The sequence below is a fragment of the Emys orbicularis genome, chromosome 3 (assembly GCF_028017835.1).
Source record: "Emys orbicularis isolate rEmyOrb1 chromosome 3, rEmyOrb1.hap1, whole genome shotgun sequence".
NCBI classification, from domain to species: Eukaryota; Metazoa; Chordata; order Testudines; family Emydidae; genus Emys; species Emys orbicularis.
This window is the reverse complement of record NC_088685.1, coordinates 157018615-157030714: the sequence shown is the minus strand read 5'-3', so window position 1 is coordinate 157030714 and position 12100 is coordinate 157018615. Positions and strand designations below refer to the sequence as shown.

The 12100-nt window shown below is 37.5% G+C and overlaps 1 protein-coding gene across 2 annotated transcripts in view; it reads right to left on the bottom strand.

The window, feature by feature from the left end:
- The window catches only part of BABAM2 (BRISC and BRCA1 A complex member 2), a 304684-nt gene that overhangs the window by 189897 nt on the left and 102687 nt on the right, over positions 1-12100 (bottom strand). For both annotated transcript variants that reach the window (XM_065400929.1, XM_065400928.1), the window contains exon 6: positions 7205-7279. In XM_065400929.1, the coding sequence (XP_065257001.1) occupies positions 7205-7279 (75 nt within the window). The remainder of the gene's footprint in view (positions 1-7204; positions 7280-12100) is intronic.

Genomic DNA, 12100 nt, shown 5'->3' with positions numbered 1-12100 from the left:
GTTGCAGTAAAGTAAAGTTGCACAGGCAACTTTAATTCTGCTTGACATTGCAACCTTAACACTCTTTTAATGTAAATTTTTGTATGTAATGCTATAAAATAATCCAAGAAATAGAAGTAGAACAAGTGCCAAACTTTCCCTTTGCTTTAATCCAGTGAAAGTCACAGGTCCCTGAGGATTAGAATTAGAACTACAACATATTTTGCACTTTTGCTGCCATGTAGCATGTGATATTTGGCCCATCTCTTTTCTCACGCTGTAATGAGACACTTCAGGCCACCATCCTGTATATGAGATCATCCAGAGATGTCAAAGAAGGTTTTGGTGTAGACTGGTGGCTGGATGTGGCTCTGTAATCTTAAGAAAAAATGAGTCTTTACATTTCATTTTCCTTTTTGTGAGGGGATCAGAGAGTGGCTCTGACTAAAATTTTCCAAAGCACCTAAATGAATTTGGTACCTAAGTCCCATTTTCAAAACTGATTTATGCACTTAGCAGCCTAAGTCTCATTGAAAGTCAACAGAATGTAGAGTTAGGACTTGTCTAGACGAATAGTTAGTGCACAGCACTTTCCTGTTTGCTGGATTGCTGAAGCCCAATCCCACAATCAGTCCCTTATTTGTATTGATTCAGATCAAACACGTGTCCAGGGCCAGCTGACACTCAGTGCCCCTTCCCCTTAGGAGTTGGTAAAGTTCCTCTCTTACACCCTGCCTGTTTTTCAAAAGGCAGAAAAGAGTCTCTGACTTAGGAGACCCTGACTATCTGGCTCGGCTATCCAATGCACTAAAGTACTTGCTCTTTTCTGATTTGCATGGTCTCCAGCAAGTTCCACTTTCATCAGGAACCCTTTCCCCTATAGCTGGGGAGTCAACTATGCACTGAGTTCATTTCTAAATCTCATTTTTTTAAATACACCCCAGCGATTAGCCTACTTAGCAAATGTTTCCCAGAGCAAAAGAAGAGAGAGAATGGGTATCAGATTTTTTTTAAAAATCCAATTGCCATGTATATTTAAATTAAATATTCTAGATCTATTAATATTAATATATTTCTATATTAGATTTTTGAAAAGTTTCCTCCAATATTTCCCCACCACTTTTGAATAACTATCTCATCTGGATATTTTGGGAAAGTCCTGGTGAACTGATCTGATCTCTCAGTGAAAGATGGATAAGTTATTATTCCTGATGTCCATTTAAGAGGGGGGTGAGGGGAAGCTAATCCTATGGAGACCTGAAGTTCTGAAGGCTAGGTTACTGTCAACAGTAAAAGGAAGCAACCAAATCTCATTGCAAACCTATCATGTTATTTGGGCTTGGCTGGCACAGGCATTCATTTGAGCTCAATCTTGTGTGCATGTGCAGTGAGTTGCAAACTTCTACTCCCAGCCTAGGAACCAAATCCATGATCCTACACTAAAAATCAATAGGAGCAAGAAGGAAATCACTATGATACAGGATGCTCTCTCCCCAATTCTCAGATGTCTGTCTACCTCCATATATATATATATATACACACACATTTGCATTTATAATCACTAGAGTCTTTGCCCAATGCTCAGCTAGCGGATTACATATTATGCACCTATGAAAATAATAAATTGAGATGTTTTCATATTTACAGACTATATATTATATGCTCTGTCTAGTTCAAGGAAGATGGAGGCAATTTCCATAGTGCACAGGGCCACAATACTCTTTAATCCAGCCTTGAGCATGCCACCTACTAACAGTCCATGTGGCCCCTGCTGATGCACACTAGAAGTTCCCTAATGTGCTTTGTGTACTGCTGTTAGGAAGGGGTCCTGAACCTTTTTCTGTTGCAACACAGTGTCGTAGTGTGGAAAATAGGGCTAGCAAGCAATTTTAAAAATGAATCGCGATTAATTGTGCAATTAATCCCACTGTTAAACAATAATAGAATACCATTTATTTAAATATTTTTGGGTGTTTTCTACATTTTCAAATATATTGATTTCAATTATAACACAGAATACAAAGTGTACAGTGCTCTCTTTATATTTATTTTTGATTACAAGTATTTGGACTGTAAAAAAAAACAAAAGAAATAGTATTTTTTCAATTCACCTAATACAAGTACCATAGTAATCTCTTTACCATGAAAGTTGAATTTACAAATGTAGACGTATGTACAAAAAAACCTGCATTTAACAAAAAAAATGTAAAATTTTAGAGCCTGCAAATCCACTCAGTCCTACTTGTTCAGCCAATCGCTCAGACAAACAAGTTTGGTTACAATTTGCAGGAGCTAATGCTGCCCGCTTCTTGTTTACAATGTCACCTGAAAGTGAGAACAGGCGTTCTCATGGCACTGTTGTAGCTGGCGTCACAAGATATTTACATGACAGATGCACTAAAGATTCATATGTGTCTTCATGCTTCAACCACCATTCCAGGGGACATGCATCCATTCTGATGACGGGTTCTGCTCAATAACAATCCAAAGCAGTGCGGACTGACGCATGTTTATTTTCATTATCTGAGTCAGATGCCACCAGCACAAGGTTGATTTTCTTTTTTGGTGGTTCGGGTTCTTTAGTTTCCGCATTGGAGTGTTGCTCTTTTAAGACATATGAAAGCATGCTCCACACTTCATCCCTCTCAGATTTTGGAAGGCACTTCAGATTCTTAAACCTTGGGTCGAGTGCTGTAGCTATCTTTAGAAATCTCACATTGGTACCTTCTTTGCGTTTTGTCTAATCTTCAGTGAAAGTGTTCTTAAAATGAACAACATGTGCTGGGTCATCATCCGAGACTGCTGTAACATGAAATATATGGCAGAATGTGGGTAAAACAGAGCAGGGGATATATAATTTTCTCCCAAGGAGTTCAGTCACAAATTTAATTAACACATTATTTTTTAACGGGTGTCATCAGCATGGAAGCATGTCCTCGGGAATGGTGGCCGAGGCATGAAGGGGCATACAAATGTTTAGCATATCTGGCACATGAATACCTTGCAATGCTGGCTACAAAAATCCCATGCAAACACCTGTTCTCACTTTCTGGTGTCACTGTAGATAAGAAGAGGACAGCATTATCTCCTGTAAATATAAACAAACTTAGCGATTGGCTGAATGAGAAGTAGGACTGAGTGGACTTGTAGGCTTTGAAGTTTTACATTGTTTTGTTTTTGAGTGCAGTTATGTAACAAAAAAAATCTACATTTGTAAGTTGCACTTTCATAACAAAGAGATTGCACTACAGTAATTGTATGATGTGAATTGAAAAATACTATTTATTTTGTTTATCATTTTTACAGTGCAAATATATATAATCAAAAATAATATACAGTTTGATTTCAATTACAACACAGAATATAATACATAGGAAAATGTAGAAAAACATTCAAATATTTAATAAATTTAAATTGGTATTCTATTGTTTAACATTGTGATTAAAACTACGATTAATTTTTTTGAGTTAATCATGTGAGTTAACAGCGATTAATAGACAGCCCTAGTGGAAACATATGAGAAACGCTGTTTTAGAGAATATATGTATAGCATTTTTTTAATGCAAACAACATAGAAAATAGGACTCTGAGTTGATTCTGGAAAGTGTCACAAAGAAGCCAACATTCCATGACTTTTAAACATTATAAATTTAGAGACAAGCTAGTAAAATTCTTAAAACCTAATCCCTCCCTTGTCCATGCTGTGATGAGGATCAACCAGAAGGCTGACAACTGTAGCTTCCATTCTAGGAATCCTGTCTGCAAGGATAGAATTCCACGGTATAGGCATGGGGAACAGACAAAGGAGCAGCACAAGTCACTAGCTAATACATGCTATTCACTAAGCATGCATGCTTGGACAAACAGAGAGTGGGACATATTTTTAAGTTAGCAAATTGTGTCCTTTTACTTGCAGTATGCAGTCCCCAATTCAGAGCACATGGGAATATCCCATGAAGAGATCCTGTCCTGCTGCTTGCATGGAATGGGAAGATGGTACCTTTAGACTCTTTCCCCTTAGCACTCACTTGCAGCATAGAGAAACGTCTAAGCTCTAACATGGCTGAGCAATAGAGCAGCTACTTGTCTAGGAATTTTTTCACTTCAAGGTCCCAGAAACAAAGACAAGGTTTTCATCTCGAGGCCAAAAGACCAAAAACATCAAGACACTTGATCACGGCCTTGGATAGACCAATAGACTACCTACACTTGACCAGAGCTATACCAATCAAGCTCTAGATTTGTTGAGAAATGGATTAACCACTATTCATATTCTCCTCCAAAAAGTTCTGCAAGACCTTGGTAGGATGAGTCACCTCTGAAGCAGTTTTGTAAACAGAGAGAATGAGGGGGAGTAGCAGACACTTAACCAACAGAGGAAGTCTAGAGTATGTGGACACAGTGAACATAAATGAACTCAGAACCCTTTGGAGGTGACTGGGCTCATTCAATTAACAATGCACTTTCTAAAAACTGCCAAAGTAATGATGAATGTGGTACTGAATGTAAAACACATATCGTTCTTGCAAAGCATCAATGATGGGCTCCACACTCCAGGAAAGATGTGGAAAAATTGGAGAAATTCCAAAGGATTAAAGGTCTAGAAAACATGACCTAGGAGAAAAGACTGAAAATATTGGGTTTGTTTAGTCTAGAGAAGAGAACACTGAGGGGGGACATGATAACTGTCAAGCACGTAAAAGCCTGTTATAAAGAGAAGGGTGATAAATTGTTCTCCTTATCCACTGAGGACAGGACAAGAAGTAATGGGCTTAAATTGCAGCGAGAGAGATTTAGGTTACATACTAGGAAAAAACTTCCTAACTGTAATGGTAGTTAAGAACTGGAACAAATTACCTAGGGAGGTAGTGGAATCTCCACCATTGGAGGTTTTTAAGAACAGGTTAGACAAACACCTGTCAGGGATGGTCTAGATAATACTTAGTCCTCCCTCAGTGCAGGGGACTGGACTAGATGCCCTATCAAGGTCCCTTCAAGTCCTACATTTCTATTGTTTTTCAAGTGAATAATAAGCATTCCCAACGTTAGAACACACTCCAAATTGTCACACAATAACCTAGCATAGCTTTATCTAATAAATATTTATTCTTAGTACTAGCACCAAAACATCCTTTCTTCCAATATCTCCATAAGCTCCTCATTCATTTCAGGATTGAGTGGAAAACTTCTCTCCTCATTCTAACACCCTCTCTGGGCTTGTTCAACTCTACTTTTATGGATCCTATCTGTCTCTACTCCACTTATTTAATCATTAGTCTTCTCTCAATCTGTACAACATACTATTGAAAGTGTAAGAGCCTTCTTTTCTGCAAATTCTTACATCTGAAATAGCATTCTTCTATTACTCTACTTTATGTGCACTCCACTCTCTTGTTGTTTTCACCTGAGATTTGAAAGCAACTGCCTTTAATGTTGCTTATAAGGTCACCAAGAAGTGCAATCCTGCCACACAGTAAATTTACTGAAGCACCACAGAACTATTTACAGAACAGCATTATATATCATATTTCACAGTTCAACTGTAAATTTACTATAGGAAAATTACATTTTTGGGGACCTTCACTACAACCTCTTAATTTCTCTGTCCTCTTCTGCTACTATTTAATTCTAATTACACAAATTGACCTCTACTTGGGAAAAGCCAATTTGGGGAAATTAAGCTCTACTAGTTCACACAGAGAGTTTATTTAGAATTGTCTCAGAGTTTGTAGGTTTTCTCCCTCCTTCTACCTCAAGGAACTGGCCAGCATTTTGTCTCCCCAATCCCATGGATCACTAGAAATCTGCAGAAACCATATCCATCTGTCCAAAGGCCTTCTGTTCTGTCCCCAACCCAAAGTAGAAGTTTCAGATCTGGGTCCCCTCCATTTCTGGAAGTGGAGGGGACCTCTCAGACCAATAATATATAAAACTCTGTAAAGTTCTTTGAATTCTCTCCTGTATAGAAAGTGTCATACATAATGAAGTTGTATTTATCATATACACTTTGGAGAAAAAGTAGAAAAAACACAAAAGGGGAAAAATATCCTCTTACCAAAATAAAGATAATATTTATGCCAAAACAGTATTTTATTGCTTTAATGAACTGCTTATAAATATTCCTAAATACATATTCACATGATCTTAAATAGATGCCTAACTGAGACAACTGAGTGATACAAGCATGCATGTACCCACAGGGGTGCCGAGGTAAACATATTGCTGTTCTGGAATAGAAAAGTAATTTGTAGACCTAAATTAACTCTACTTCATACTCATTTTTCAAGTTCTTCATTTTGTTTTACTATATGTATTTTTTGCAATAAGGCTAGGTCCAAGGGATCTGCTGTATTGTGCCAAACACCATCCCTGCTTGGGTTGTATAACCCAGGGTGCGTAACGAAGAGTTAGTTGACTGTAAATTGAGGATGAAGGTTTAATGAAGCACACACTTGACTCAGGAAAAGTACAGTGCATGTATTTTCTTGAGTTAATCACATAAAAATCTCTCATAAATAGTGCCTGCATTTTCAATGCCTCAAGCCCTTATTTAAATACTCTACTCTACAGAGAAAGCTCACTTTTTGCATGTAGTACACGTGCACACAGCACACCTCTTGTTGGCACCTAAACCACAAAGAACAGGGATGACGAAAAACAGCTACAGCAAACCGTTACTTATTAGGCAAAAATCACCATCCATTCCATCCTGATAGCTACGAAGATTTAAAGGTTATATTTGAATTAATTCTTGCATTGCTTTTCTGATGTTGGTGATAATACCACGTTATCATTATATCACAATTGGCTGCAGTTTTATGTGAGTAGGAAGAAGGGATGTAGGGTCAGAATAAGCACAATAATAAAATGGACTTAGTGAATCCTAGGCTCCTGCAGAGTCTTTAAAATGGAATCTAATCAATGTGTGTTAGTTTTGTTAGTCAATTAATCCAGGTAGATTCTCCCCTCCCTCCCCATCCTGATGGGTAAAACTTTGGGGAAAAAACTCCTTTCATTGTTACACATTTGCAAGGACAATTTAATCAGGAATACAAAGTAACTCTACTGACACTTTTCCAGCCCACCAACCAAACATTTTGAAAGGTCTGATTTTCAGCTTCTTAGCTAAATTTCTGAAATTCAAAATAAAATTATTACTGGGAACATCTCACTAGTCCAAACTTTCTCACAAAATGAGCACTGTCAATACAGTCACTTATTTTACCTTGAGAAGGTATGTGGGAATATTGCTGAAATCCACTGGTAACTTTAAAAGGAAGCGAGCTGAGAATTCACCAGTCTGAGGAGAAAGGAACAAAAATAATGAGACCTACAGCTAAAGTGATCTCACTCTCCATTATCTACAGCAGACAGGGTCACAGGCTGAACCTATTCAGACTGAAATATTTAGCAAGGCAGTATCTTCTAGCAACTGGGGGAGGAAGAGTTAAGCAACAGCTTTCAATGGTAATTGTTGAAAATGAAAAAAAAACATTTATTTACAGCTTTCACAATAAGCAATATGGCAGTGTATCCCAAGACTCTCAGGGCATTGCTCCCACTGAGTCAATGGTAAAAAGGTCCTTAGAGAGCATAATGGCTGGCACCATATCAGAACCTACATTAGATTAAACCAGGCCGTATGTCTTCTCTTTTCTCATCACCGTTGAAGTCATTGTTTCTGCAGCCACAAGTTAACTTGCATCCTAAGTGTTTTAACAAATGGATTACATCTAGTAGCATAAATTATTCCCATGAATGTAAATACCTCATGAAAACTCAAATTACAATAATAAGGGGGGGAACATAAAGGTCATCAATGACGTGTTGCACAAACTACATCCTGACTGCTAAATAGGTATGTCTTTAAAGGACTCTACTTTAAAAATCATAGGCAAAATAATTACTATTCTGTATTGCATCCAGAGTACAATGTAATACACAATCTCTCTATTGTGGTGTCACTTAAACATCCCAACCAGGACGAGGGCTCTACTGTACTGAATACTGTACAAACACAGAGGTAGACAGTCAATACCCTGAAGAGTTTACAATCTAATTTAGGGCTAGATTTTCTGAAGAGTTTGGAACCCAACAGTTCTCACTTAGGCACCTAAATATATTGCTCAGATTTTCAAAAGTGCTCAGCACTCAGTAGCTCCCACTGAGAATGAGGAGAAAATTTTGCCCCTTTGTTTAGGTGCCATAGTGGAAACTGAGCATGTTTTTTGAAAATCAGGCCCCACTTTTGCAAATCTGGCTATTTGTGTGTTCCAGTACAGCATTTAGATGCATCGGAAATTAGCATGCCTTGCACACATCTCTAATTTTTTTTTTTAATGGGAAATTCATTATATGTATTTTGATGGTACACTTATTTAATATAGTGACTGCCTGAATGTTACTGGGAAGAACTGGCATAATTACCACTAATAACTAAAGAGACTGCAGCCATGCCAATCTCATCAACACTTTCTGCTACACTGAAAATAAGGCCCCAAAAATACAGTGAAAGTACTATGGTATCAGATAAAAAGAATAATTTTTCCTTGCAACAGAATAATCACATATAAGACGAAATGTCCTTTTTCACAACTGAAGAGACTTGTTGAGAGAAAAAAGGGATGTAACAAGGTTACTCTTTCAATAGATGTCTACTGTATACATCTCTATTTCCAGGGATTTAAAATATGGCTTAAAAATCCTTTGGGCATTTACCGTCCAACTGTACAAGATCTTTCTCTGAAAAACTCTATTAGAACATTTTAAAGTTATACTAGTGGAGGAAAATAGAAAAACATGGATAGAGTCTTCCTCTTTCCCCATCATTCAGGTATGTGCTTGCTTGTTAAATAACAGTTTTCATGCCATTAATTTCCAAAGTGGGATAGTGTCTCTGAATGGGGTGTGTGTGTGGGGGGGAAATAGACTAGTAGATGTTTTATTTTATAAAGAGAGCTACAGAACCTGTATGGCAATGTAAATTACTTCTTTTAAATAGACATTTATGCAAACTAGGTGTTATTGTAGTCTAGAAACCAAATTTTAGCTTTTCACCATTTTAGACCACAAATTAGTCTGGCCATAATTCATCCATATTGAAAATTTCACTCTGTCAAATAATAATAATTAGAAATGAGCAAAGGAAGTTTTGTTCAAATCAGAATCCATACTGGACTATGATATGGGTTCCAGGACAAACTAGAAGTACCAGAGCAATAATTTGAGTTTGGAGGATGCCATAAATCTCATGAGCTGTTTGATAAACTGCAAAATGGGGTTCTCTCACTGAGGAGGGATTCCTCTCATTAGGACAGTCCACCTCTGCACACATCTGGGTAGCAGCCCTTTTCTGTTGACAGAAAATGACCATCCTTGCTTCTCAGCAATGAAATTATCCTACCTGTAAAGGGCTCAATTTTACTCCCATTGGCTTCAATGGTGCAGGATTTGTCCAAAGGTAAACAAATGTACTGAGAACTTTGAGACTGATTTCTGTAAATAAAGCCTTTGTTTGTGAGAGTAACTGGAATGTGCCAAATGTGCCATAATCAGGAAGGGAAAGAGATTCTTTCATTCTCAACATCTTCTGATTTGTTCTACTCTTAGCAAACTTGGAGAGATCTTAAGATGTGAGAGCTTGAGCTGAAAATAGTGTAGATGGTTCAGAAGTAGCATTTAAATCAGTGAGGAAGAAAGAACTGGTAAGAGGGTTTTCCATAGTTTCTCTTCGGGATTATGTAAATTGTAAAACCTAAAGGGCTGCTTTGCAACTGTTGTCTACTGAGAAGTTGCCAAACTCTTCCTAACATATTGCTGTTTTTTATGCGTCAAGTGTATGCAAAGGAAATGGGAAGGATTTCCTTTCTGTTTCATATGCTTCCTTAAAATGAGGCCTTATCCACCTGGCTATGAGAAGACTAAGCTCATTCTTCTAGAAGGAAATAAACATTGGTCTGATTTCCTAAAGATTTTAACCCCGCTGAGACAAAGTAAGGATATTTCATGCATTATGTCAAAAAAGTGATGAAGTTTGTCTTTCTTTGTATAACCCATGCAAGGAGGACTCTCTGTAGAACATATTAAAGTATGCACTTGGTAAAATTTCTATCGAAATAATTCCATAGGGCATTTTTATAATTCAACTTCAAACAGTTTCCCTCCAAACTTAGCATAGCAGGCACTTCTTATTGAGAAATACTTTTCACATCCCAAGTCTCCTAGCGACCTTCTTTGCCACACTCAAAGGACTCCATAAAACTACCGGTAATTTCTTCCAAAAGGCCTTTCCACAATAAATGTCTAAGGGCCTGACAAGTTAAGCCCACCTGCTTGTGCTGGGATTTGTGCATAGTTAACAACACTGTAAGAGTGTTTTTCAAGACTCATCTGTGTTCTATGTTTTTCTGATCTGTATGACCCACATTATGTTTGAAATATACAAGGTTTCTATCTACACTGCAAGCTACTTGGGGTAAGGTCTTCATTTTCCTACATGTTCTCTTTAGCAGCAAATACATTTTAAAATTCAGATATCTTTATCTGAGTTATAACAAATGTGTTCATAATTTATTTAATGTTTAACAAATTTAATGTTTCCACCCTCACATAACTCTTAAAATGCTCAAGGGATTTGCTTCAAAATGTATTTAAACACATTTTTTTAATTGAGACAAAAAAAAAAAAGTTAGAACGTAAGAACAGCCATACTGGGTCAGTCATCTAGCCCAATATCCTGTCTTCCGACAGTGGCCAATACCAGGTGCCCCAGAGGGAATGAACAGAACAGATAATCACCAAAGTGATCCATCCCCCGTCACCCATTCCCAGCTTCTGGCAAACAGAGGCTAGGACACCATCCCTGTCCATTCTGGCTAATAGCCATTGATGGACATATCCTCCATGAACTTATCTAGGTCTTTTTTGATAAGAGCCTTTGGTGAGGATCCTTGTCAAAGGCTTTCTGAAAATCTAAGTACACTATATTCACTGGATCCCCCTTGTCCACATGCTTGTTGACCCCCTCAAATAATTCCAGTAGATTGGTGAGGCATGATTTCCCTTTACAAAAACCATGTTGACTCTTCCCCAAAAAATTATGTTCATCTATGTGTCTGACAATTTTGTTATTTACTATAGTTTCAACAAGTTTGCCTGGTACTGAAGTCAAGCTTACCAGCCTGTAATTGCTGGGATCACCTCTGGAACCCTTTTTAAAAAGGAGTGAATCTCCCTCACATCCTCAGCTGTGAAGACCGATGCAAAAAATTCATTTAGTTTCTCCGCAATGGCTTTATCGTCCTTGAGTGTTCCTTTAGCATCTTGATCGTCCAGTGGCCCCACTGGTTGTTTAGCAGGCTTCCTGCTTCTGATGTACTTAAAAAAAAATGCTGTTACTTTTTGAGTCTTTGGCTAGCTGTCCTTTAAATTCTTTTTTGGCCTTCCTACTTATATTTTTACATTTCATTTGCCAGAGTTTATGCTCCTTTCTATTTTCCTCAATAGGATACAACTTCCACTTTTTAAAGGATGCCTTTTTGCCTCTCACTGCTTCTTTTACTTTGTTCTTTAGCCACGGTGGCACTTTTTGGTTTTCTTACTATGTTTTTTAATTTGGGGTATACATTTAAGTTGAGCCTCTACTATGGTGTCTTAAAAAGTTTCCATGCAGCTTGCAGGGATTCACTTTTGTACCTTTTAATTTCTGTTTAACTAACCTTCTCATTTTTGTGTAGTTCCCCTTTCTGAAATTAAATGCTAGAGTGTTGGACTGCTGTGGTGTTTTCCCTGCCACAAGGATGTTAAATTTAATTGTATTATGGTCACTATTACCAAGTGCTCCAGCTATCTGCACCTCTTGGACCAGATCCTGTGCTCCACTTAGGACTAAATCAAGAATTGCCTCTTGTGACGTTGCAGTCTATATGATTTTATAAAAATATGCTAATGAGTGAATATAATGTAACTGGAATATGCTTCATGCAAAAGGTCTCTTGTAAGGTATCATTACAAAGCTTATAAATCTACTGAGTGTGATCATCCTATTTGTATAAATGTACCACTCTTGTATCTGAAACTAGAAATATGAAATATAACTCTGAGGGCCTATTGCAATTATGCA